Here is a 26,656-nt window from a genome sequence, read left to right as displayed (position 1 = left end):
CCCCGGGGGGGGGGGGGCTGTCCCGAGCCCCTCGATTTCTTCACTCCTCCCTGAGAAGCTGCGTTTGCTGGAACACAAGTACCACGAACCAAAGGGAGGGGAATCAAAAGAGCTGAAGAAAACCGTGCCGGGGGGGAGAGTGCCAAACCATCGCTAACAAGATGAGCTCTGCTCCGGTGCATCCGAGGAGGGAACAAAGGCACCGCGTGCAGCAGAGCAGCGGCTCTGCGCAGCACAAAGCCAAAACGCTCCCCGGCAGCTTCGTTAGCGACCTTTCAAGAGCATCTTCCGCTCTTATTAAGGTCTCTGGACACAAAAGGAGACAAGCAATGGTAGCGCGGGAGACCGAACGCTGACAGTGGGTGGGAATAGCCTCCAGGCTGGCCTACAGAGCCCTGCACTGCAGCCTCAGCTCCCCTCCACTCCTCTTGCCCACCAAGCGTGTGGCTGCCCGGCCCCAGCACACCTCCCGGTTACCCGGAGCGCGGTGGAGAACTGCACGCTGGAACCTGTAGTTCCTCAGCAGGTCACCACCATCCTCTCCATCTTACAGCTGCTGGGGGTGGCCTTGGGGCACCAGCACCGAACGGCGAGGAGGTGGTTGAGATGTTCTGCAAGGTTAATAACGGAAAGGGTTGAATCATTTTCCTGGCATGCCTGCTGGGTGACCAACAGGGGAAACACAGCTCGCTCTGCCAGGCAGCGCTGGGCCAGGACACCAGCTCCAGCCTTCATTTCCCCGCTGCTCTCTAAGAGCTTTGAAATGAAAGAGGCAGCGCTGGAAAGCAACGCTGTCTGGAAAGAATAAAAGCAAGCGGAGCCCATGTGTTGGCAAGAGAGCTCACCGTAAAACGCATTCAAAGGGGGAAAAAAAAAATAATCTTGGCAGAGATGGCGTCCTCTCGGAAAGAGCAGGGCTGCAGGAACCAGCAGTGGCAATAAATCAGCTCTTCCCAGCAGGCAAAAACACGCACCGGGCTCTTCCCCGGGCGCTGTGAGAAGCCCCGTGGCCACGCGCGAGGGAGAGGAGCGGGATGCGAGGGAGAGGAGCGGGATGCGAGGGAGAGGAGCGGGATGCGAGGGAGAGGAGCGGGATGCGAGGCCTCCCCCGGGAGCCGGGCACAACCTCCTTCACCCCCTTTTCTTGGTGATTTGTGGGAAAGGCAGATCCGCTCTTCTTTCACGCCTCATAAGCTTCATAGCTGTCAGACTAACGTAACAGGTAATTAACTACTAAACAGCCATTTTCTCCTCCTCTCCGGAGGGAAATTGCTCACCATCCAGCTAGAAAATGTTTCTTTAGTGGTTTGCAAAAGAGGAAAAGAAAGTCAGGAGTTTCTGGCAAGTGCCGGGGGGGTGCCACAGCCAAAGAGGGGCATTCACAGCGCCTACAACATGGACATATGGATGCAGGAGAAATGGAGCCCTCAAAAACGAGAGCGACGATGCTTATCCAGTTGTGGGTGCTGCAAAGTAAAGCACCACCAGCAATAACCCCGGTTCTGCCTGCAGACACCCCTCGGAGCTGCCCGAGTGCAGCTGCAGCTCAAAGCCATGCAGCGCTGGAAGCCCAGTTAGCGGTTCTGCAGCCCAGCTGCAGGTTGGAGTTATTAAATATCAAGAGGAAATAAAAAATCCCACCCTTCTTGCAGTCGGCAGGACCAGCCTTCGAGAATCGCTGTGCCCAAGTGCCACCCATCCTTGTCACTTTTCCAAGGAGAGTGGTGTTGAAGCATCGGTTCCCCATCTGTTGTTCTAGCAGTGTTGGTCTCCACCACTTCTTTGGAAAGACAGTCACTGGTGGGGATTATCTGGCCAATCTCCCAACCTCTCTTCACCCTGAAGTGCTCCAGGACATGTTCATCCAAGGGTGACACTCGACTGGCAACTGGAGCCGTCGCCTGGGCCAGGAGATCCAGGTTCACTGTTGCTCTGTATCACCTTCTCCTGACTCAGACCTCCAGTTTGGGAAAGAGCTTGCAGAGTGCCAAGTGCTTCACTGCAAGGTTTGATCTCCCTCATGACACGGTCTTGCATCACACTTTCAACTTCCAGCACGTTTTCAAGCATCATCTTTCAAGGACCCATTCCCTCTGCCTTAGCACAGGCCAACCAGCCTTTGGCTCACAACAAACGTAACATTTTCCTAAACAGAAACCCCAAAGCAGATCCAACTTTCTAGAAATGCCAAATTTTCTAGCCCGAGGCAGAAACATCCAGGCCTGCAGCCTTGCGAACATGCATCCGAGGAACTCTACACGCTGCCCTTGGCCACAGAAGATGGCCACATGGATGCAGAGGAGGCACTCTGTGCAGGCTGGGTTAGAAAAGGGATACACACTGACGTTCAATCCCAATCAACAGAACAGGCAAAAAGGAAAAAAAAAAAAAAAAGCAGGATCACAAAGAAACACAAACAAAAGCCGGGAGCCAAACTTTTGTTTGAAAGCCTGTCAGGTCTAGACTGCAACGTGTGAGGAAGGAACAGCTCGCAACCACAGCTGCTAATGGTTATGGATTTGGCAATCAAAATGTCTTTGTAAAAAAAAAAAAAAAAAGTTAACTGCCTTACTATTGAGGTTACAAACCGCAGCCTTGATGCATTGTTGCAGTCAACATCCTCCCTGCTGTTTTTGAGAGCTTACATCTGCTGCTGGCAGATCATGTGCTGGCAGCGGCTCCCTTCGCCAGGATGCGTGAGGCGTTTTGCTTGCCTGCCTCCCTTTCCCCTTCTCCCCACAGCGCTGCCTGTCAGCCCTTGCCCGCTCTGCCCCTCGCACGCGGAGCTGGTACGCAACCAGCTCCAGAGGCAGCAGGCTGGGATCGCCGCGGGATCCTTCCCCCGGCCGCTCGGATCCAGCCGGTGGGTGTTCTCCACCTCCCAGCCTCCAGCCCGGCTCTCCTCGCCTTCCTACACCACAAGCTGTACTTTGATTCAAAGGGCAGGGGAAGCAATTAAAACGTAATAAGTAATAACAGGACTTTGAAATGTAGATTTAATATTCAAACCCGTGCTGGTGCACACGGATTTTAAAACGCTGCGCAGTCGGCCAGGGCTACGGCCTACAGGGAGACCTGGAGGACCCCGCAGTGCCGGCAAACACGGTGCAGGCTGCACCCACTCTGCTCTCCCCGAACAGGCGGCGCAGGACCTACAGCCACCAACACCCTGCTGCGGCTCAGATCCCAGCCTGAGAAAATACTCGCCCGTGGCAAACCCTACCAGCAGCACAGAAAGGGCTTGAGATGTTTACAGAGCGCCTGACAACCGGCGGGGGAAACTGGGTGGACTCGGAAAAAATATTCCGTAGTGAACCGGGCTCAGCTGAAAGAGCTGTTTTCATCCTCCCGTGCCAAGGGCCGGCGGAGGCAGGGCTGGCCTCAGCTGCAATGCAGCCCCTCTGCCCGCACGGCCGGACAGGACCTGGCAAGGAAGGGGAGAGAGGGCGGTGGGGAGGAGGAGATGACGGGGAACCGGGGCACCTGCTTCTGGCTCAAGCAGCTCAGAGGCCTGCACTCCACTAGATACAGCCACCCAGCACCCATCAGCTTCATAAAGTCCTTTTGTAAATCAGAGTTGCTCTGCAAAGGGGTAAAAGCGGGGCAGCCAAGCTCAGCAGGTGACGGAGATGGGCTAAACTTTGGAAAATAGAAACCTAACTTTGGTGAGCACAGCCCTGTGCAGATAAGGCATCGGTGTCCCTGCCCTGGTTGACTTGGGCAGCCACCACTCCCCACGCTGACCCTTGCTGCTGCTCCCCGAGGAGGCGTGACGCCCGCGGCGCTTCCAGCTATTGATTCAATCCCACCAACATGATGGGATTTCTCACAGCCCAACGCACGGCAGAACCAGGATACGACCGGTCTGGTCAGGGTTATGAAACTGGTGACACACCGAGGGAAGCTGAAGCACACGGAGTCCTCAGGCACCGGTACGTTTACCACAGCGGTGATATTCCGTAGCTGCCAGCTCCTCTGTCATTTGGGGTCACCACCTAAAGGGTGGTCACCGCTCAACCTGGTGGAGCTACAACTGGACAGTGAGAGTGTGGGGCACCTGAGCAGCAGCCAGCCCCGAGGTCCATTTTATCTAACCCTTGGTTTCAGCATTAAATAAAAAACAAACACCAAGAAGGCTGGAAGTATCAGTGACCACATCTGAAAGGAGAAAAAAAAATAATCCCACATCACTGCCTAGTTTGCTGAAATGGTAGCAGAGGCTAAGTCCACAGTCATCATTAATTAAGTCATATGCTTCAGCCTTGGCTTCGTTTTTTCCCTAGGGTCTAGGAAACCAGAGGAGAGGGCAAGCTAGCCTCTATCATTCGATTTCTTTGGCATGTTAATGCATTCCTAAATTAATCATCATCAAGTGACAATCTCTCCTTCATCTTAACAGACTGAGCAGTGGCCTCAGCAAACCTGCTGGCTTATGCAAGGCAGCTGGAGCCTCAGAAGAGTCTCTGATGAAAACCAAAGCACTTCACATAAGGAAAAACTCCCCCATCTCTTACCGTCTATAATCCAAAGCAGCTGTGTGCCTGCTCCACGCCGCTCCCACAACCACAAACCAGGGGGGCTTCACGCGGTGAGAAACCCAATAAAGAGATGGCTCACCCTGCAAGCCAGAGCAACGCCTAATTCTTCTTGATCTGGAATCGGGCTACACGCAAAAGACAAATTCAGCTTAGGAGAATTCAGGGACCTGCAAAGTTCAAAGGCCTTTCGTGGGCTGCAATCATTAACAGCCACCGAGATCGCTGCAGAAGGAAGGAGATCTCATCTAGTCTCCAAACCCCTGCTCAAAATCATTCGCTGGTAGAGGTGCAGTAACTAAACCTCAGGAATGAGAAGGCAAATATCCCGTTGGTGGGGGGTGAGTGAAGGTGCCAGGGCAGCCACAGCATCGCACAAACGAGCATTTGTCTCGCTCCGAGCCTGCGCTGGGAAACCTTTACTTTGGGGAGAAGGTCCTCGTAAAAAGTCTCTACGTATTTATACTGTTCTTCAAAGCAGACGTCAGTGTATATGTTTGTGTTTCTCCCTCTCATTAACTTCTTTCTTAGGAAAATATTACCAGTAGGCCATTGTTCCTTTATTTGGAGATAATCTCAACAGGCACCTTCTGGAGTCTAAATATAGAAAATTTGTACCCTTCTCCTTCACTCTTTATTTGAGAATTCAAAGGGAGTCCTGCATGCCTGGTGCCCAAGTCTCATTTTTTTTTGCTGTTATTTTCACCAGGGAGGGAAGAGGAGGGCAAGAGATTAAACGCAAATTTCCTGAGAGGGAAAGACAGAGCCCATTTAAATGATAGTTGCAATCTCATGGCCCAAAAATAGCTTAGACATGTTCCCTCGTGCAGATTTAGGACACTAAGTGATCACCTAGAAATGAAAAATAAACACTTTACTCCCGTCAAACATAATTACCCAATATTTCAACCCGAGGTAATAGCTACATCTCGATATCGGCACGTCTGCACGCTCGCATTCAAAATAAGCCCAAACACACCTACCATCTACCGAAATAGCAGCAGCGGAAATGTTCTTTTTCCAGTTAAAGTAATAGTCTCTGGGATCAAAGTCATTAGCAAAATGAACATGGGCTTCAGAGCACATTAAAACGGCATAAATGTAAATAGTCCCCTGCTTGCTTTAGACTCTTGCCAAGCCCTGCCTGCACCGTCCCGTGTCTCCCCAGCGAGCGCTGCTGAAGTCACCGACACCTCACGCGGGAAAAGAAAGGCAGCTCCTTGCTCTGCTCGAGGTGTCGGTGACGTCAGCCCCGGAGCGAGGAAAAGCCGCCGTCAATGCTCACATCTCAACAGGAGGGGGGGAAAAAAAATGTTTCCAGGTCACCTTTAGCGACGAAAAGCATAACAAAGGGATCATTCTGGTCTCGACCAAGGCTTTTTGGGTGGCTGCCAGGAAGAGAAGGAAACGAGCCCAGAACGCGCTCCGAGGAGGTGTAAGATGTGCAAAGCTCAACTGGAAATACTGAGGTTTAAGAGCCACGCGGAGGGAGCTCCGGGCAGCAGCCAATTCAGCAGGGCTGGATTCAGGGAACAGCTTTCATTTCAGTGCCCTGCGAACAGAGCAGGGGACACCTGGTACCTGGGCTGGGCTTTCCTGCCTGATAATAACTTCTGCTCCTAGAGCGGCTTGGATCCAAAGATGACAGCTTTGAGCAGTCCTGTTAGGCACATCTCATCTCTGACGGGGAAGCGCTGCTTTATTTTCCACATGGGAAAGAGACCCAGAGGAACAGATTTAACTAGTTCATGCAATAAGTAGCACAACTGGGATTAGGGCAATGTCATCTGACGCCATGCTGATTTTAATCACAAGGACATCCCCGCTCTGCTCTTCCTCTGCTCCCTGCCAGCTACTGCACACGAGATCCTGTCCTGTCATCACTTCTCACACAGCCCTGCAGATCTTGCAAACCACTTCAACAACCTCAATCGCTCTTCAAATACCGTGCGCAGGGCAGAGCTGCGAGACCGAGCCCTCTGAAGGGGTGACGCAAGGCCAGGCTTACACGTCTGGTAATGATGTGGATAAATAACCAGTCCCTAATAATAACGCCAGCTCTCGGGGCAGGGACTTGGTCTGAGTCTGCTGGTGCAGCAGCCAGCGAAACAGAGCATCGTTGCTTGATGTTTTTTGAGCACAAGTGTAAAAAAATATATTAAATGAGGATAATGATAGAAAAATACCAGCAGGGTGCCACTAACATCTTCATTAGCAACCTGAGAGAAGATGCAAACAGCAAGGAAATTAAATCTGCAGACGGTACTAAATAGGGGGAGGATGACAGCATCAAAAAGACTGAGAAATAATAGAGAAGTCGCAGGAGAGACAGACCAGGAAGAGTCTCCCCTGCCTATGGGAACCAATGGTCTCAGCAGAGTCAAAACAAGCTTCCGTGGCTTCTGAAAAAGTCAGGGCCACCATCAAAAGGCAACAAGCAGGACAGGGAACCATTTAATCTTCAGGTGGTGGGTACAATCTGCAAACGTGGCTTCCTTGCACTTGTGAAATGATTTCTTCTGGATAATGCAGAAGCTTCAAAGGTGAGTTGGTGAGAGGAGAGGTGTGAGTCAAAGCACCGTGCCTGGAAAGAGCTCTGCGGTGGCTCGCTCTCTGAGAGGTCTCTGCTGCAGCAACCCCTTACCTTACTTGCTAATATACTGCAGATCCTTAGAAAATATTCAATGCTTTCTGCGTGCTGTAAGGGGCAAAAACACGTCATCGTATTTTCCCTCTCCCCCTGATGCGAGGAGGAGTCTTTGTCCACCAAGAACTGCCTGGATGACACTGCTGACAAGTGGCTTTGGTGCCGGTGGCTGATGAACCTGGGCTGAATCATCAGCGTGAGCAACAGGGATTTCCTACTCCCAGCAAGATCCAGCTCAGATTTCCGAGCTGGCGCTGCACGCTTTTTCACCCTGTGAGCATTGGCAATTAAATTAATCTCAGCTTTCTTCAGGTGCACTTGCTGCTCATGATAGTCCACAAAAACATGTATTCCCTCATAAACCAGCTTCAGAAGCACGCTCAGATCTCTGAATTCAATCTCAGCAGCTTAGGGAAACAAACGCTGCATAAAGCGGTCCTGGGAAACAAATAGCCCACTGCAAAAAGGGCAACAAATTAGGAATTATAAATAGTTTGCAATATGGGAGCAGCAAAAAGCCAGTGAGATATATACCTGCACGTGCCACAGCATCGTGGCACTGAGAAGAGAGGTAAATCTCTCGGCAATAGCTTTGATAACAGCGCTCCTGGAATATACTACTCTTCCCCCAGTGCCTCTGCAGCCAAGCAGTGCCAGCAAACTGGGAGGAATTTACAGAGACCAGAGCTAATTGTGAGGCTCCTCTACGGGCAGATTAAAAGCTAGTTACCTACAGCTCAGTTTCCAGAAGCTGTCACAGCCATTTTACCAGTGCCTGAAGAACATACCCAGAAAGGAAGAGGGGGAATCGTTAGGGAAAGAAAAGTACTTGTGAGAGACCAGGATATATTTTTCCACCAAGAAGGAGGATGAGATTCTCCACTTAAACTGTAAATCAGCAGATGCTACAGGCACAAAAACCACCCTACACTAGCTGCAGTGTCCTTTCCTTCTCTCTCTCCCAAGACTTGATCCCATTCAAGGCCAAACACTCCTGCAGATTTCAGTGTATTCCAGTCCCAAAGCTCCCTCTGCTGCTCATATTCCAACCTCTCCCCATTCCACCCACGACTGAGAAGAGACACAACCTCATCAGAAATATTCTCTTAATCTCCAGTTTCCATCTCTCTCTGCTAAAAAAAGTTGCAGGGCTCAGAAATGCCAATTTCTGTGAGAATCAGCCTCCAGCTGCAGATGCCTCTCCAGCTCTTCATGGCAAGGAGACATCCATCAGCCTGGTGTGTCCTCCTCTTCCATCCCAAGGAACACATTTATTCCGTCTCACAAGATGGTCTTGGTTTGCTATCAAGCCCTAGATGGCCTGGTGACTCCCACAAGCCCTAACCTGACTATACAATGGCCAGTGGAGTGACCAGACATGAAACGGTACTGAGGACAGCCATGCTGGGCTTGGTACCAACCGCAGGCTTTGTGGGTTAACAAAACACACCCCAAGGAAAGCCACCGCTCCAGGTTTTGGGCCTGGAGTCAGTCACAGCATCACAGACACAGACCTCAGGAGGTCTCTCATCCAACCTCCTGATCAAAGCAAGGTCAGCACTAAATTCAGGTGAGGTTGCTCCAGGCTCTGTCCTGTTGGGTCTTCCTGGGTGGAGACTGCACAACTCCCCTGGGCAATGCCTGCTCCAGTGCTCAGCTGTGCTCATGGGGAAGTTTTTGTTCTTAGGTCCCATCAAAACCTTTCCTTCAAATTTATCACCCTTGTCTCTCATCCTCCTGCCATGTAATCAGCAAAGAGTTTGGCTGTCTCTCTATAAGCTCCTTGCAGGAAACAGAAGGTCTCTTTTCTTCCCCAGCCTCTCCACCAGGCACGTGCTCCAGTCCCCCCCCCCATGTTGGTGGCCTCCCACTGGACTCATTCCAGTTTATGAATATCTTTTTTTGTGATCACAATATTCCAGATGTGGTTTAACCAATGCTGAGGCAAAGAGGATCACTTCTGGCCATACTGGGCGATCATGCCACCAGCTCCCCTTGCTGCCAGAGCTCCCATTCTGCTCACTGGCTGCCAAGATCCCCTGTGCCTCCAGCAGAGCCGCTCCCCAGCATCCAAGCAGGGGTGCGTCCACCCCAGCTGCAGGGTTTGGCATCGGGCCTTCAGAAAAACCCTGTCAGCCCTTTCCTCCAGCCTGTTGAGGCTCCTCTGAATGGCAGCCCTGCTGCTGAGCAGTTCAAGGTAAAGTTCAAGGAAGAGAAGTTCAAGGAAAATGCCCTGAGGAACATCACCTGCAACCAGCCTCCACAGAGATGACAAGGCAACCACCATGGCACTTTGAATCCAAATGACCCAGCCAGTTGTCAGCCCTGGAACCCAAACTATAATGACTGACCTTGGATGCACGCAAGCTCCAGGAGACCAGGCTAAAAACCTTGATAAATACAAAGTAAAAGATATTCACCACTCTAATTACTGGATCATAGAAGGTAATCAGCTTAGTCAAGCATGATTTTACCCCTAGGTAAACTCATCCTGGCTATTCCCAATGTCCTTCTCCTCCATATGCCAAAAATTGGCTTCCAAGAGGTCTTACTAATTTCTTACTAATTTCCCAGAGACCAAAGGGAAGCTGACTGGCCTGAAGCGTCCAGGATCGTCTTTACTTTTCTTTTTCAAGATGGACATGATAGTCACCTTTCTACAGTTATCAGGGTCTTCTCCTGATCTCCGTGACCTTTCCAACCTAAAAGTGGTCTCACAAAGATATCTGCCAACTGTCTCAGCACATCTGGATGCACACCATCCTCAAAGGACTCCTGATTCAATTTCCCTTAACTACAGGTACTCCTTATCCTCCTTGTGCCCTGCCTTTAAGCGTGAGATCTGTGGGAGATCTTGTTGGGGAAGCCTGAGGCCAAGAAGGCCTCAGTACCTCAACCTTATCTGTGTCACCTGGTCACCTCATTCAGCAAAAAGCCACTCAAACATCCCCTGACTCCCTTGGGAGTCTTGATCTGCTGTCATCTCCAGCTGGCCCTCCTTCCCTGTATCTAGGGGCTCTGGGTGTCCTCTCTGCAGGGTCTCTGTGAAGACCCCACAGCTCTCCTGTCTCCCTTTACATCCTTTACCACACAAATCCCTGCGATAACTGCAAAGTCTCTGGTGGCTGTGCTCAGGGAGCTGTTTGCTGCACTCCAAAAGCAGCCAAATAGGTACTTGATCCTTCCTAATCCCGAGTTCTCCCTGCGATGGGAAGATCGACATAGTTACAGCCAGAGGTAGCAAAAGATTGCTGCTTGGCCGGGAAAAACTTGGAGCAATTCTTTCTATTAGGACTCCCATGAAGTTTCAAGAGCAATCAGTGCTTTACAAGGTACATGAAGGTAAGATGTAAGCTCCCAAGTTTGCCAAATGAGGATAAAAACCAGAAATGCAACATTAATGCATTGCAGGCTCCTGTCTTCCACAGCCCAGCTCAGCCACTGCGTCCTGCTGCACATCCGTCACGCAGCACGGGAAGCAACAGCCAGCACCAGCCCCTGCCGAACGGTCCGTCCAGCCAGCACTGATCTAATTAAACAGGTGTGAGTCCCTATCGAAAAGAGTTTCAGAGCACATGAGAAACTAGTTTCAACCCAACTGATGAGGGAATTAGTCTGTGTCAGTCCACCGCTCCCTTCCACTATTGCTGAAATGCACTTACTCGGTACATTCTCTTTCTAGACGTACAAGACCGTGTAGTAGTTGTGTCTTCTCTCATCACAGTCTAAAATCTCCACTCAATGCCTTCTCTAGACCACCTCATGGAGGAGAGTTGTATTACTCTAAAAGTTTGCTGGCTAGCGCAAGTTTGTAAAAGTTTATTTGCTGTACTCACCTGCTCATTGAATTGCTCTTGCGATAAACAATCGGTGATGTCCACACAGCCTAGGAGGCACCCTGAGGGATAATCGCTCGGAAATTCCACATCTGCATCAAAAGGAACATCTCATAATCAGCCCCACATCCCCACACAGTGCTGGGGTCTTCTATCCCCCAGGTGCCTTTCCCTCCCACCATGCACTTCTACTTTTTGAGGCACAAGAAAACACACAGCAATTTTAACACCCTGTCATTCTTTTTCCAGCTCAGGATCTTCACCGTGACAGGACTAAGGTTGAGAGAATTAATTATATATACACCTTCCCCTGCTTGGCTTCTGAGAGAGGAGCATACAGTGCAGGAAGAGCCCTTTGCCCGGACAAGGGAGCAGATGATCCTGCTGTAGGATGTTTCAGCTGGGTGACGAGCAGAAACACTGCAAAACTGCTGAACAGCACAGCCCCCAGCATCCTCCCACCCACATGAGAGACTAATGTCTTCCCGAGAACCTGCAGCTTTTCCATCCTGATTTCCACAAGGACAGAATACTTGAAGAGCCCTTAACACGCCTGTAAACAGGTTGAAGCACAAGCCACTTCACCCACAGGCAAGCACACACTCCATAGCTCGTTGCTTGAGCCAAGAACAAAATGAAGTCCTTTGCCATCAAAGGCCATCTCAGAAGCCAGGTGCAATTTGATGGTGTTTGTGCCTGGAGAACGTGACCAGCTAAAGGACGGAGTTAAAGTCTGCCACCACATCCATTCAGCTGACGAAACGTAGAAAGGATGAAGAGAATTTCAAGAACAGAAGGTTAAGAAGCAAAGCGGTAATAACCGCTCAGCAGAGGGGGCTTTCTGACACTGCTCATTACGTGGCTCAATGTACCAAATAATACAAAGATCCAAGGAGAGAAGTTCACCTTTCCGGAGCAGCATTCTGTAGGTGGTCTCCAGTTCAGAGATTTCCTGAGGGGAAGGTCTTTTAGCAGTAGCTGCAATCCATAACCGCCCTCTATGAGATGTGTACCAGGTCCTGCCCTCCACCCTAGAGAATAAAGGAGAATTTAGGACTTAAATTTCAGCAGAAATCACCCACAAGGACAGATTTTTCAATCGAACGTTTTGCTACACAATTCCTGCTGCTAAGCTTTGCCCTCACTATTTAAACTCCAGTGACGTGTCAGCACTACAGAGAAAAGCTGAGATGGGCAAGAAATAAAGCCACAAGCAGAGCATGTCCTCGCCGCTTTAGAGCAACAGCAGAGAAGGGCATCAGTCCCCTGCAAGTACAGCAGTATGTCGGGCACGGGCGTAGGACAATCTGCTCGTGCAATTCTCTTACAAGCTCAAAACGCTACGCACAGTAAGGACACAACCTAGGGAGTCATAGCAGACCACGCACCCATAGGAAGTGGTCGTTAGCTGTGGCTCTCGGGCTGTGCTGGAGCAGCTGACAGCAGCCCCACACCTCCCAGATGCAGAAACCAAGGTACATTAAGATTGACATCATCTTCAGGTTGGGAAGTGGAAAAGCTTTGCTCTCTAAAATGGAAAACTCCGTGAAGGAAAGGAAAAAAAAAAAAAAGGCTAAAGAAGATCCTTAGCTCTATGTTAGTGGTAGGAAATGTGAATTAACGTGCCAGGGATGCTGGGCTGAAGGAGCTTCTCTTTGCAACCCAGCTCCTAGCCCAGAGGGGACGGTGGTGGCAAAGGGGAGTGTGTAGGTGGTTAGTCATTTTTAACAAAGCCTGGTGCCACTGTTGCCTTCTTTATGATGGACAAAAAGACCAGGAAAACATACTTCACATTTGCATCTTTCATTTGCCTTTCAAATTCCAGAAAGGTACACTGTGACTACAGGGCAGAAATCTCAGCCTCTCTCTGAATTTACCCACTGTGATGAAACTTGTACCTTTCAGGTTCGCTACTCTCATGAAAAACAGATTCACTGGTTTCTCAAACCCTCAGTGGCTGAGGAAGCATGGCTTCCAAACCTGGAGCTGTCAGTAGCTCTCAGTGAGCGTACAATGCCAGGGAGTCCACAGAGGTCCTCTGAGAAGCACAACCTCCCATCTCGCCTACAAAGCAAGAGCTGACCAGGACATATTACAGTTCAGGCCACCCCTGTACCTTTTGATTCCTCTTACGAGCAAGGAAGCCCAAGGCTGGTGCATGCTCAGGCACCAACCATCATCTGCGATCTCCTGCAGCTCTCGATCCTGAATCCGCAGCCTGTTCCGCTCCGAGCCAGGCTCATTTCCAGTGTCCATGGAATGGATGGCTTTCCTGTGTGGGAGCAAACCAGTTTGGTCCACCCACTTCAGAGTGTTCAAAAGAAATAAGAAAAAGGTTAGCACCTCTCTAGGAAAAACGTACATCAAATGCAAATCCTATTTGAAGTTTTCCTTCATTTAAAGACAGAGACATTACTCCTACTAGGATCACCTTCCCTCCTTGCAAGCTTGCTGCACTTACATTAAATACTTTGGCAGGAGGAAAGCAAGGTCATGCTCCCCTTTGTGCGGTTTTTCCTTTCCACACAACACAGCTAAACTATGGATGTAAAGAATAAATCCACCTGCTGGTGTTTCACAGCATTCACAGGAAGACACCATTTTCAAAGCAGTCACAGCCATCAGCACTCAAATCTGGGAATCATCCAGCCTCCAAATGCTTCGCGTGCACTAAGCATGCCACAACTGCAGTGGAGTTGGAAGGGAGAGATTACGCCCTTTTGAAATTGGAAATCTGGCAGAAAAGGCTTCATAACTAGAGCTGAAAAAGTGACACAACCTTAAGCTGGCTCTCAGAAATTCTTCCTAAAAGGGAGGCAGGAGACTAAAACCCCAATAAACCAAACTTCCCAAGGGCAGGAAACAGAGCAGGGCATTGGCAAACCTTTTCTGTCCCCAACTCAGATGGCTAATGAGGATTTCTCAGACACAGGGGGGAAAGCGGTACCACAAACATGTTACAATTCACAATTCTTGAGCTCTGTCCTCCCAGAGTTAGTCATTATTCTGGTAGAAATCATTCAACTCATACTGACCAAAGGAGCAGGCTGAAGAAGACGGGGATTCACTAAAACACCAGAACTCAAAGCCGCCTTTGCTTCCGGGCTCCCAGCTGGCTGGCTCAGCGCGCCACAATTAATGGCCTCAATGGTTTCATCCAGTCTGCAAGCACAAACGAGAGGCATGAAAATTGCTTCTCCCAGCAATGTCCCCCTTCTCTCTGCAGAAACTCTTCTGACCCAAAGCATTTTTTACCACCTCCCCTCACTAAACGATTTCCTTGCCAGGTCCGATTCCCAGTTTGAACAGTCACTCCTCTCTGCTGCAGCAGCTCAGCCTGGTTTGAATTTGAGATGGATTGGTTCTGTTGGGAGAGCCCTTCTGCAACACCTCTTGCCAGGGCAGCTTTATCTTTAACAGACATGAGGGCTACTGAAACCCCGGGCAAGCCTCGCACGGCTGGGCTTAGGGGGGGGTCTCTGCAGAGCTGTGCTGAAGGAGCCAATATGCTGCAAGCCAAAAAGACCTCTGCTCCCAAGTGCCCAAGTGCCCTTCAGGGGGTCGGCTCGCTCAGTTTTCCTTACACTTGCTCTTCCAGATTCAACCAGACCAGTGTCCAGACCAATTGTGACCTCCCTGCTGTCGGGGATGCCTTCGTGCTGCCAGTTCTCACTCACTTGCTGTGGTATTCAGCCATGCTATTGTCTTCTTCCAGAATCTGCCTGCCAGCGAAGTCGATGGTGATTTTTTTGGCAAGCCGAGAGGCGTGACGCAGCTCTCGCAGCTCCTGCTCTCTCTTCTGCAGGGCTTCCCTTTCCTGCTTGGAGAGCCACTGGTTGGAGTCCGTGGCAAAGTAATCTGATTCATCGTCGATGACCTGGGTGCGACGCACGCTGGTGAGAAACAACCACAAGAGGAGAAGAGAGGCACGATGGGAGAGTCACACAGCGCTGCCTGCCCCAAACCTGCCTTTCCACCGCCTCCCTTCTGTTCTCCCTAGAGAGCTGGACCGGCACGGACAGGGATGTCTCAGCACAGGAAGGACATGAAGCTGTTGGAGCTGGGCCAGAGAAGGCCACAGAGATGCTGTGAGGGCCAGAGCCCCTTTGCTGTGAGAACAGGCTGAGAGAGTTGGGGGGTTCAGCCTGGAGAAGGGAGACCTTAGAGCCCCTTCCAGTCCCTCAAGGGGCTCCAGGAAAGCTGGGGATGGACTCTGGATCAGGGAGGGGACCCCTAGGAGGAGGGGGAAGGGTTTGACACGGAAAGAGGGGAGATGGAGCTGAGATGTGGGGAAGAACTTCTTTGCTGTGAGGGTGGTGAGAGCCTGGCCCAGGCTGCCCCGAGAAGCTGTGGCTGCCCCATCCCTGGAGGGGTTCAAGGCCAGGTTGGAGGGGGCTTGGAGCAACCTGGTGGGGTGGGAGGTGTCCCTGCCCAGGGCAGAGGGTGGCACTGGGTGGTCTTTATGTCCCTTCCAACCCAAACCATTCTGTGATTCTGTGATTCTATACAAGCAAGGACATCCAAATAGGACCCATTCAAGGGGTTCACTCTTGTTCCACCAAACACCAAGGTTAAAGAATCTGTAGCTATAGCCTAGATTTTAGACGGAACTCTAATCCCTCCGTTAAAGGCAGCTTAGCTTGTCAGATAATTTATGGTACTTCCCAACAGTCTCCCAGTTCTCCCAGTATCTTACCTTGTCCTGTCAAATTCCAACAACTTGTCTTTGTGTTTCACAGCCATCTCCAGGCCTGCCTTCAGTCTAGCTTCTTGTCGAGGCAGTAAGTCTTTGCTTATAGCATCCAAATTCCCTGAGCTTTCAGCACCTGAGATAGAAATCACAACTCAATGGTCAGTTGTGTAAAGCCCAGTCTCAGTGGGCCTGGCTGCAGAAATGCCCCCAACACAAATGCCATTCAAAGAGCTAAAAGAACTTCGGACCTTTTCAAACCAGGTTCAAGCCCTGATTATCCCTCTAGTCCCTTTCACAGACTCCCTCCTTCAAAGAAGAGGAAGCATTTAAATACTACAGTGACAACATCTAGGTGGTGTTTAGAGAAAAGGTCTTTGATTCTCCTTCAGCTTTCCCTAACACTGTGGGCAGTGCAAATTCCACCCATCACCAGCCACAGGCCTTGAGTCCCCTCCTAAGAGCCAAACTCTCACCTAAGTGTTGTCACCTCCACACAGAGATGCGTGGTCAGGACAGATCACTGACAACTGCCAGGTAAGCAGAGAGCAAGCCTCCTGTCTGCTGCTCTGTGAGCCTCTCACAAACGAAATCCTCCCCCAACACACCTCAGCAGGTTTTTCAGACCAGCTATTGATAGAAACGGAGACATCTATTCCCAGCAACCACCTCTTCTCCACAATGGAAGATGCATTTCACAGAAGACATCACACAGGCTAATGCCTTTATTTTGGGGAAACAAAAAGGCCTGTATTTCCCTGTAGTCAACAATCCATATTTTTTCACTCCCCAGACCAATAGTTAACCACGTTTCAGCTTTCACCTGGGCAGATAATGACCAGCCCAAGACCTGGCAGGGGCCGAAGGGGAAACCAATAAAATGGGTAAGAAAAGGGGATCCTGAAGTATCTCAGGATTTCTGCGGGAAGATTATGAACAGACCGACTCTGTGATCAGCAGTTACTCTCAAGGACTTACAGGACCTCCTGCCATCTCAGCAGTTCTAAAGAGAAGTTGACACTGAGACCCAGAGTAAATATTTCCCCAGTTCTTCAGTAAAGTGTATTTTTCAACCAAGAACACTGTGACCTTGGCTATATTTCAGATAAACTCAGACAAACATCCCCATAATGCACAGGTCTTCTCTGGGAGACTGGGTATTATTTCCTCTTGCTTTCCTTGCCTCTGTTTCTATTTTTAGCTCCCAAGATAAGTGTTAGACAAGAAGAGTCATCAGAAAATATTAACCACCACCTCTTTAGCCCCAGCAAATCAAAGAGCAGCAGCATCTTCACAGCACACATTCCACATGAGACTTATCCTAATTTTCAAGGACTGCTACAATGATCCAGTTCATGTGATTGACTCAGGAATGCCTAACGAGCAGCCTTGGGGCCTCTGGGTAACGACATTATAGGCTGCCATTTGACACTCACAGTTATCACCTCTGTTGAAGGCCACAAATGCTGCTGAGAGGACACGAGGAGCCAGTTTCCCAGCCATCTTTTCAACGCCCACCAGTCTGAAGCAAATAAAGTTCACAAATGGTCCTGGCAATTCGCATCCCAGAGAAACATTCAGGTGTCAGCTCCCAAGAACTGACTTCTACGTTACCTTTAGACTTTTCCAGCAATTCTTTAAAAATTGGGTGAATGAATCTAGACAACTTACACACCAGGGGGGACATACACTCATTCCTACACAACCTCAAGGCAACTGTAGCACAGTAAGGCAGAGGAGGGCTCCTGCTGTTGCATAACGGATTGGATTCATTACATTACAGGTATGTAACTGCTACTGACCTGCCATGAGCTTCTTCAGCAACTTCTGGCTCTTGTTTGAGTCCCGTTGAAGAATGTCCTGCTCTTCTTTAGTGCATACCTTAAGGAAAAATTGAAGACTTAGGAAGGACATCATGTGCTTGACCAGCTTCAGAGCCTTGGACAACAGCTCAGGGTAAGCTGTTTAAAACAGCTGAGACAGTCCTCACTTCCTTCCCTTCAGCGTTATTTACAGAGAGAAACCTGAAAGCTCATTCTGTACTAAAAGCCATCCAGGAGAAACGTGCAGCCTGGTCCTTCTCTGCTCTGTGCGTGAGCACACGACCAGATGATCTCGAAGGACGAGAAACGCACTCAAAACCTCCCCGAGCAGATGAGCAACTCTAAGCACAGAAGTCCTCTCTCTTAGATAACCACTTGGAGCTAAACACATCTTTAAAAATAGCAACCAATTTGATTGAAAACATTTTCTTCATCCAACCAATATTTTCCTCTCTCCTGAAGTTAATTTTACTTAATCTGTAGTCATTAACTCGCCCACTTTCTCCAGAAGGTGCCCTTTCAAACAAATGCAGGGTGTAACAGGTATCCCAAGTGACACATGCCATACAAGTGCTGAAGAGAAGTCACCACAGCGGCCCTGCCCACGTCCGCCACCCCTTACAAGGCCACCAGGGCTGCGCCCAGGATGGGGCTGAAGCCTTGCACACATTTTGGACACTAATGTGACACACAGGACAGCCCCAGGAAACTGTCATAAATCAGGCAACCTCCAAAGTCATGTGAATTACGAGGGAAACCTCTCTGCTCTCAGAAGCCGCACATCATAAAAGAAACACAAAGTGACCTAAAGCCACAGCACTTCTCCTTCCCCCAGAAGGAGATAGTACAGGTTCTTTTCCGCCCAGCTTTAAGAGCTTGGAAACCTTTGCTAGAGAAACTTTGATGTGAGAGGCCAATTCAGCCCCATGCCATTTCAAATCCCTGAGCAAACTGCGCCACATCCAAGCACAGCAAATAAAAACCACCTCGTCACTAACCAGGGAACCACAGAACAAGCAGGGTCCAGAGCCCTCCTGCTCACAGACAATGCGCCCGCAAACCAAGCAGTTGTTGATGAGCTTGTGCTTCTGGCCCAGGCACTCGCAGGCGTGACGGCCAGGGATCAGCACGGCCAGCTTGTCTTGCCCCTCCTTGGTGTACAGGCTGACGTATTTGGGCTTCTTCTTAGAGGAATTGCTCCCGCCACTGACTCCACCGCTGTTCTCCTGGGCCTGAGAAGCAAAAAAATAGAGAAACAAACTGTATTCACACTGCAACACCAGCAGCAAAGGGAAAACACCCACCTTTGAACAGGCTGGGGAGACTCAGACAAGGGTCACCCTGTAACTGGAATGAAACTTGGACCAGCCCCCAGATTCAACGGAAAGACAAGCCTAGGCCTGCCAGAAAAGGTCCAAGGAATCTAAACAAAGCAAGGACACAAGGATGCTGTGGATCCACTTGATGTTTGCTGCCTCTGCAAGCTAAAACTGCTTGGGTCTAGATGGCTGGCGTGCTGTCAGCCCTCCGGTCCTGCATTACCAACTCACGGGTATTTAACAGCTTCAAACAGCAACTCAGCTACAGCCAGATTTATTTTCAAGGTCTATTTAGGTTATAGCAATCCCCTGTTCATAATTGTGAAGTCCTGTGTGTGCCTGTCCCCAGAAGCAGAGCCACTGGTGGCAGCAGGACCTTGTCATTCACAGGAAGTTCACCACTCAGCATTTTTTGTTTTCCACTCAACACAGCCACCTGAGCAGAGGTTTTCCATGCACTGCATGTTCAAGTATTTAGCTGTAATCTAAGTTCTTCTCCTCATTTCATGACTTGGCATCAGTGATTCTGCCATTCACCTCTCTGAGTTTCAATCAGGGACTGCACAGGGTCTGGCCTTGGGTGAGGGACTAAGCTTTGGGTCAGGTTGCAGTAGAGAAACCCTTATCTGAAAGAAAGCAAGGTATATTCGATGGCTGGATTAATAATCTCACAGTGGAGTTCTCTGTTTTCTCCCTCAGACCTTACACCTCGATCAGAGAAACAATAGGTTCCTCCTCCCACCCACCATCTCCAGCAGGTACCAGTTGAGAAGCGAATTGTTAAGAAGTTAACTGCAGGAATTAATTACAGCACAGAAATCATCCCAGAGGAACAGAACAAAGCCAACTGCTACCATTCCTCTGATGATACTCAAAACCAGATGCTTTGAAAAGCAAGCGCAGCACACTCCAGGCACAAGCACTAGATGAGACTGGATTCAGCCATGACTTGTGTGTTGGCCATGACCAAGAGAGACTAGGATTTATTTGCTGGAGCTATTTCAGCAAGCAGCACTCCAGTATAAACACACTCTGTGGCCTTTACTAGTCATATCCATGACACACTTGAAAATCCTCTTGCAGCTCAAGCGCAGCTTTTCTTTCCCTCTCCTCTCCACAGCCTCTCTCGACAATAGAAAAGAGGATTTCTCAGAAGCCCTTTCCCAGAAAGCCTGTTTTCATTCTCCACAGAAAAACAACTTGCTCTCTCTGCTGCACGCTCGAGGATCGCGCCCGCTCCCTGCCCCACACCTCAGCCAGCGGCTGCTGCTTCTTTGGCCATGTCCTCCCACGCTGCTTTTCTCAGCGACGGGGCCGTGCTGTGGCACTGGGGCACCTCTTGCCTTGACTCTTTTTATCTGCTCGCAATGGCAGCAGGCTAGTGGCTCAGTGACAAGGGATGCAGCACTTCCAGTACCCCCAGTTCCGCCCAGCAGGCTTTACTGCCACTGCCAGATCCAAACACTACTGTCAGGAACAAAAATAACCAAAACCAGACAAAGCAACCTTGGTTAGCAAACCTCGGCAGAGCTTTCTCAGCTTGCTGTTGGTTTTTTTTTTAATTAAGTTTGAAGACAGCTACAAGGAAATGGAACATTACACTCCATTTTTAACCCTCCAGTTCAAAAAATATGGGGTTTTTATCTTAAAAACAAATACTTTTACATGAACTTCAAGAATTTGCAGCCTCCCTACTACAAAAATTTCAATTTAAAAATATAAATTCCACCATTTCTTCAGGATTTAGATGTTGCTCGGTCACAGTTGCACCTGGCAAAATCATGGAATTTAACTTTGGGAGGCACAACCAATGCTTGACATTTATAGCCTGAAGGACTCCACGGCAGATCTAAGGAGGCACGTTGAGCGCGCTGCACACCCCCACAGGTGTCCCTGTGCAGCACACCCTCACACCTCAGGCAGCAATCCAGCTGTATTTGGTGCCAGCCAGTGCCGCCAGTCAGTGTACAGCTGGACCCAGGCCTAAGGAAGGAGCTCGGGTTCGCAGCTCTGAGTCAAAATCCACTACTGGAAATAAAATCCAGAAATTCAGCCTAGCTAATTACATTGACATTTAATGACAAAGATCGTCACATTTGATGTGCTGACTGTGGGAAACGCTGAACGGAAAGCAAGTCTGATGCAAAAAGTTAACTATCACAGAGACAGGCAACTACTGCTTGCTGCACGGCCTTGTGCTGCTTCAAAATAGGGGGATTTCCTGGGTTTCAGTGTTTCTACACTCTTATTTTGCAGTTTCTTTCATTGTAGCTCAGGCTGTTTATGAATACTGAAAAAAAAATCTCTCCACAAAACAGAACAACATCTCAACCTGAACACTACAGGTGCAGGAGTAGAGCTGAAGGGGAGAGAGAAACAGCCAAGCCAGAGCTGCTGCTCAGTGGAGAGGCATCACCACAGCTCTCAGATCCCTCCATCTAGTGCCCAAGGCCTCCTCCCCAAAGCAGCCTGAAACATTTCGGTTGCCAGTTAAAGCGTTATTCAGCGTGACTGGGAAGGTTTAAATACAGCAAGAAGGAATGTTCTACCCACTTGACGGCTTCCTCAATTTCTCAACCTTCACATCTCTGCTTTAAAGAAATACCTTTTACTACTAATGACAGCATCTACTTCCATCGTCTGCTCTCTCACATCCAGGTTTCTTCCGGGGGGAGTAAAATCCATTTTGAGATAGTCACTACCTGATTATTATTTTACTCTCCGTTATAGACACAAACATGCAATCTTTCTCCCCACTCTCACATTATCTGCCCCAGAGCAGTGAGACTGTGTCCAGTTTTGGGCCCCCTACCATAAAAAAGACATTGAGGTGCTGGAGCGGGTCCAGAGAAGGGCAACAAAGATGGTGAGGGGTCTGGAGCACAAGTCTTATGAGGAGAGGCTGAGGGAGCTGGGGTTATTCAGCCTGGAGAAGAGGAGGCTGAGGGGAGATCTTATTGCTCTCTACAACTACCTGAAAGGAGGGTGTAGAGAGGTGGGGGTCGGTCTCTTTCTCAAGTCACAGGCGACAGGACAAGAGGAAATGGCCTCAAGTTGCGCCAGGGGAGGTTCAGGCTGGATTTTAGGAAAAAGTTCAAAATTTGGGGAGTGGTTTCAAGGACCATGCCACAAATGTGTTATTGCGACAGGACAAGAGGAAATGGCCTCAAGTTGCGCCAGGGTAGGTTCAGGCTGGATATTAGGAAAAATTTTTTCACTGAAAGGGTTATCAGCCATTGGAATGGGCTGCCCAGGGAGGTGGTTGAGGCCCCATCCCTGGAGGTGTTCAAAAGACGGGTTGATGTAGTGCTGGGAGGTATGGTTTAGTGATGATGCTCCCTGTTTGTTGTGTGGGTGTCTATTTTTGTCAGTTAGGTTGACGGTTGGACAAGATGATCTTTAAGGTCCCTTCCAACCTAGAAGATTCTGTGACTCTGTGATTCTGAGACTCCCGGACACACATACAGGGTATGAGCACAGCCCGTCCAAATCCCCCGTCAGCTTTGAACAGTCGGTGCAGGGGAACAGACACCCCCTCATTGCAACTGGGCAACCGCACAACTCGCTGACAGAGCCCTTTCCCCAGGCTCAAAGCGTGCCCTCAGCAGCCAGTCTCACAGCCTGCTCCGGGCACCAGACACACTCACCTTGGCCAGGTCGAGGGGGGTTTTTACTTCCTCTACGTGTGCGCTTGGCTCAGCGTACGCAGGCGTCTCCTGCTTGTTCCTTCCTTTGCGTTTACCCTTCTTCCCTTGGTCTCCAGCCCGAGGCACTTCCGAAGCCTCTGGAAACGTGCAAAAGCACAAAGGCTGGGTAACTACCAGCAAAAGAAAGACATCCCCAACCGCTTGGTGAACGAAAATTAGCTTTACATTGCCACGATGAACAGAAATACGACCAGTCACGGGGACTGGCTTCAGGTAATTGTTAATAAAAGGAATAACTGAGACAAGCTTATTTGAGACTTCAATTCTTTCCTCCCTGTACCACTCACCATCCTTTTTCCGATACCCTGGCAAAGGCTCGGAGGGCAGCTGGGAGGACTTCCGCCACCTTGACAGCAGCTCTTCTACAAACCGACTCTTCTCCCCATCAGTCCCCTGGATGAGGTCAATGACATACTCCCGGATCTCCTCCTCGTTTGTTATCGACAAGATGTACCTGCAAGAGGACAGGATGGATCAAAATGGGCAAGGGGGCTTTTGTTCTGAGGAAACCAACAACCTAATCGCACATGTATGTAATGAGTGCAACACAGCTCTCCTCTTCAGATCAGGCTTCTGCACAGGCTGTGGTAAGGAATGGGTTTATGAGTCAAAGTTTGAGACAGACACCTTGGGAAATCCCCTGTGGTTCTTTCACTGGAAAAAAGAAACGGAAAGTAAATATCTTTCTCCCCCTGTTGCAGGGCAGTGACAGCCCTCTGATCCTTCTGCCAAACACTAAAAAATTCACTCTGAGACTCCAGTTCCCACCGAGTAACATAAAAAATCTAACCATAAACCAACAAGCTCCTGCTCAAACACATGGTGACAGCAGCACACCCTTCCTCACCTACCCACAAGGACCGTGCCACCTCCCACCCCTCGGTCCCCTCACGGGACACCCACCCGCGGGGCAACGCGGGGCGCAGATCGCCCAGGAGCGGCTCTGAAAACACCATTTCCCCTCTGCGTTGGCCGAGGGGGCACCCGGAGGCGACGCGAGGGGCCACCGCGGCCTGTCAGAGCCGGCCGGGGAGGAAGGACCCGCTAGGCCCTGGCGAAGGGTTCGGCCCCGAGGGGCCCGCCCCGGCTCCGGCCCACCCCGGGGCGGCCCCGGCCCCGCTCACCTCACCACCTCCTCGCCCACGTCCAGCCCGAAGTCTCCGCGGAGGTGCTGGACGCACCAGGCCAGGAGCGGGCTGGGCGCCGCCATCTTCCGCCCGGGGGAAGGCAAACGGCGCCGCACCGCCCCGGCGACCGCCCTTCCCCGGGAACGCGGCCGCGGCGACACCGTTCCGGGGCTCCCCGCGGGGGCCGGAGGGGAGGGAGGGCGGCCCTTGTCCTCCCCCTCGCTGCCGGGGAAGCGGGGCAGGGGTGTGAGGAGAGGCCGGGGGAGCGGCAGCAGCCCTCACTGGGAGAGCACCCTGTCCCCCAGTCCCTTCGGTTGTGCCACTCGGGCCGTGACAGGGCTCTGCCGAAGGGTGCCAGCACCACGAAATAGAGGGGGAGGGAGAATTGCACCATCACTGGAATACGCTAGCACTAAAAGCTTGGTTAAGCAAACACACATTAGGATGAACATTAAAAGATAAAGGGAGCATTAAAGATAAATGCATTTGGGACCAACATGGCTGAGATGTTGGACACACTGGAGAAGGACAGTGTGATTTCTTGGAGAAACCAGCGCTGGGTGGGTCTTGGGAGAGGGGTTCATCCAGAGCCCCTGGCCCCACCAGCTGCCAGGCTAAAGCACAGTGAGACCCTCACATCAGAGGGAGCTCCGGGCGCAGCCTGGAGGCAGGAGGTGAGAAGAGGTCCCATCCCTGCCCCACCAGTGCCTGGGCGCCATGCCTAGCTGGGCTCCCCGGCTGCCTCTGTGTCCCTCCTGGCACACTGCCTTGCTCCCGGGGGACATGGATTACCCCCCAGCGCTGCCCGGCATCCACCACGTCTGTGCAGTCCTGCGGTGCCTTCGGTCCGGGAACATGCTGAAAAAGACCATGAAGAAACACCGTTTTTCAGCCAGAGAAGTTCTCCCACCCTGTTCCCTCACACTGGACCCACCCGAGCTCGTGCTGGTGCTGAAGAAAAGCGTCTGGGACCAAAATGTGAGGTGTTGCAGGGCTTTCTGTGCTCCCAGCCACTGCAGCTCGCTGACTTCTCTTTTTTCCTTTTTTTTTTTTTTTTTTAAATGCTGTGGGCAGGCAGCAAACTGTTGAGAGCCAAGGCTTCACATCTGCAAGGACCTGGAAGGGAACAAATATTTTTTTTCCTTTTTTTTTTTTTTTTTAAATGCTGTGGGCAGGCAGCAAACTGTTGAGAGCCAAGGCTTCACATCTGCAAGGACCTGGAAGGGAACAAATATCCCTCTCTTGGCAAGGCTGGGTGGTGGTGTTCATGGCCCTGCCTGCAGCTGAGCGCTGCCATCACGATTTGTCAGATGGAGGAGCAGAATCACCCTTCCTCCTCTCCCCTCGGGCTGCTGTGGTACCAGTGAGTGCCAGTGCTGTGCTGTGGGGCTGGGGTGCCAGGGGAGCTGGGGGCAGCGGGCTGAGGGGAGAGGCCCTGATGGTAGAGACCCTGAGGGGAGCCATGCTGAGGGGGGCAGGCTGAGGGGAGAGACCCTGAGGGAGAGACCCCGAGGGGAGCCGTGCTGAAGGGACAGGGCCGAGGGGAGTGGAGATGAGGGGAGTGAGACTCTGAGGAGACCCCCATTGAGGGGAGAGACCCTGAGGGAACTCACACTGACGGGGCCCACACTGAGGGCGGCAGCGCTGAGGTGACCGCAGCGGTGGGAGCGGGCTGAACGTGACGGGGCTGAGGGGAAGAACCCCGATGGGGACGGTGCTGAGGGGAACCTACCCCGATGGCAACGATCTGAGGGGAAGGACCCTGATGGGATCGGCCTGAGGGGAAGGACTCCGGTGGGGACGGCGCTGAGAGGAGCTACCCCGGCGGCAACGGTGTGAGGGGAAAGGATCTCGATGGGGACGGGGCTGAGGGGAAGGTCCCCAATGGCAACGACCTGAGGGGAAGGACCCTGACGGGGACGGGGCTGAGGGGAAGGTCCCCGATGGGAACGATGTGAGGGGAAGGACCCTGACAGGGACGGGGCTGAGGGGAAGGTCCCCGATGGGAACGATGTGAGGGGAAGGACCCTGACAGGGACGGGGCTGAGGGGAAGGTCCCCGACGGGCACGATGTGAGGGGCAGGACCCTGACGGGGACGGGGCTGAGGGGAAGGTCCCCGATGGGAACGATGTGGGGGGAAGGACCTCGATGGGGACGGGGCTGAGGGGAAGGTCCCCAATGGCAACGACCTGAGGGGAAGGACCCTGACGGGGACGGGGCTGAGGGGAAGGTCCCCGATGGGAACGATGTGAGGGGAAGGACCCTGACAGGGACGGGGCTGAGGGGAAGGTCCCCGACGGGCACGATGTGAGGGGCAGGACCCTGACGGGGACGGGGCTGAGGGGAAGGTCCCCGACGGGCACGATGTGAGGGGCAGGACCCCGATGGGACGGGGCTGAGGAGAGCGGTGGGAGGGGCCCCGCGCGCCGCGCCTCAGGGAGGGGAGCGTCCCGTCGCGCTCCCATTGGCGGGCGCCGGCCAATGGCGTCTCCCCGCGGGCGGGGGCACCTCCCGCGCGGGGCGAGCGGCGGGGATGGCGCGGACCAAGGCGAGCGGCGGGGCCGGGCGCAAAGGTGCGGGACGGGACGGGACGGGACGGGACGGGACGGAACGGAACGGAACGGACGGAGGGACCGCACCGCACCGGTTACCGCCGCTCACCGCTCCGCTCTCCCCGCAGTGCTGGTCGCCAGGGCTCCCCGGAAGGTGCTGGGCTCCAGCAGCCTCAACGCGGGACCGTCGCCGGCCGCCAAGAGAGGTGAGAGCGGGGCGCGGCCGGGGCTCCCCCCTCCTCCCTCCCGCCCGGCCGGCCTGCGGCGGGACTGACGGCCACGCTCCCCGCAGGCAAAGGTCGCCGTGGAGGGGGGAACCCCGCGTGCCCCAGGCCCGCACCCGCCTGGCAGAAGGGCATCGGCGAGTTCCTGCGGCTGGCGGAGAAGGAGAACCGGGAGCCCGACGGAGAGGCGGCGGG

At 51.8% G+C, this 26,656-nt stretch overlaps 2 protein-coding genes across 3 annotated transcripts in view; one reads left to right on the top strand and one right to left on the bottom strand.

Moving 5' to 3' along the window:
* The window catches only part of TRIP4 (thyroid hormone receptor interactor 4), a 34,403-nt gene extending 10,443 nt beyond the window's left edge, over positions 1 to 23,960 (bottom strand). The window contains exons 1-11 of one of the 2 annotated variants that reach the window (XM_014961599.1): positions 23,682 to 23,960; positions 22,845 to 23,011; positions 22,498 to 22,634; positions 18,530 to 18,763; positions 17,511 to 17,589; positions 15,715 to 15,844; positions 14,696 to 14,911; positions 14,054 to 14,180; positions 13,135 to 13,322; positions 11,925 to 12,049; positions 11,019 to 11,110 (exon numbers count right to left, since the gene is read on the bottom strand). In XM_014961599.1, coding sequence (XP_014817085.1) covers positions 11,019 to 11,110; positions 11,925 to 12,049; positions 13,135 to 13,322; positions 14,054 to 14,180; positions 14,696 to 14,911; positions 15,715 to 15,844; positions 17,511 to 17,589; positions 18,530 to 18,763; positions 22,498 to 22,634; positions 22,845 to 23,011; positions 23,682 to 23,767 — 1,581 coding nt within the window. In that variant the 5' untranslated portion in view covers positions 23,768 to 23,960. The remainder of the gene's footprint in view (positions 1 to 11,018; positions 11,111 to 11,924; positions 12,050 to 13,134; positions 13,323 to 14,053; positions 14,181 to 14,695; positions 14,912 to 15,714; positions 15,845 to 17,510; positions 17,590 to 18,529; positions 18,764 to 22,497; positions 22,635 to 22,844; positions 23,012 to 23,681) is intronic. The other variant, XM_014961600.1, reaches the window with a different exon arrangement.
* A 2,247-nt stretch (positions 23,961 to 26,207) lies between these two features.
* Positions 26,208 to 26,656, top strand: part of KIAA0101 (KIAA0101 ortholog) — a 549-nt gene continuing 100 nt past the window's right edge. The window contains exons 1-3 of the mRNA XM_014961581.1: positions 26,208 to 26,258; positions 26,366 to 26,443; positions 26,530 to 26,651. Of these exons, the coding sequence (XP_014817067.1) occupies positions 26,219 to 26,258; positions 26,366 to 26,443; positions 26,530 to 26,651 (240 nt within the window). The 5' untranslated portion in view covers positions 26,208 to 26,218. The remainder of the gene's footprint in view (positions 26,259 to 26,365; positions 26,444 to 26,529; positions 26,652 to 26,656) is intronic.

This window comes from Calidris pugnax, unplaced genomic scaffold, assembly GCF_001431845.1.
Source record: "Calidris pugnax isolate Ruff unplaced genomic scaffold, ASM143184v1 scaffold492, whole genome shotgun sequence".
Classification (NCBI taxonomy): Eukaryota; Metazoa; Chordata; class Aves; order Charadriiformes; family Scolopacidae; genus Calidris; species Calidris pugnax.
Note: the sequence above shows the minus strand (reverse complement) of the source record. Positions and strands in the feature narration are given on the sequence as shown.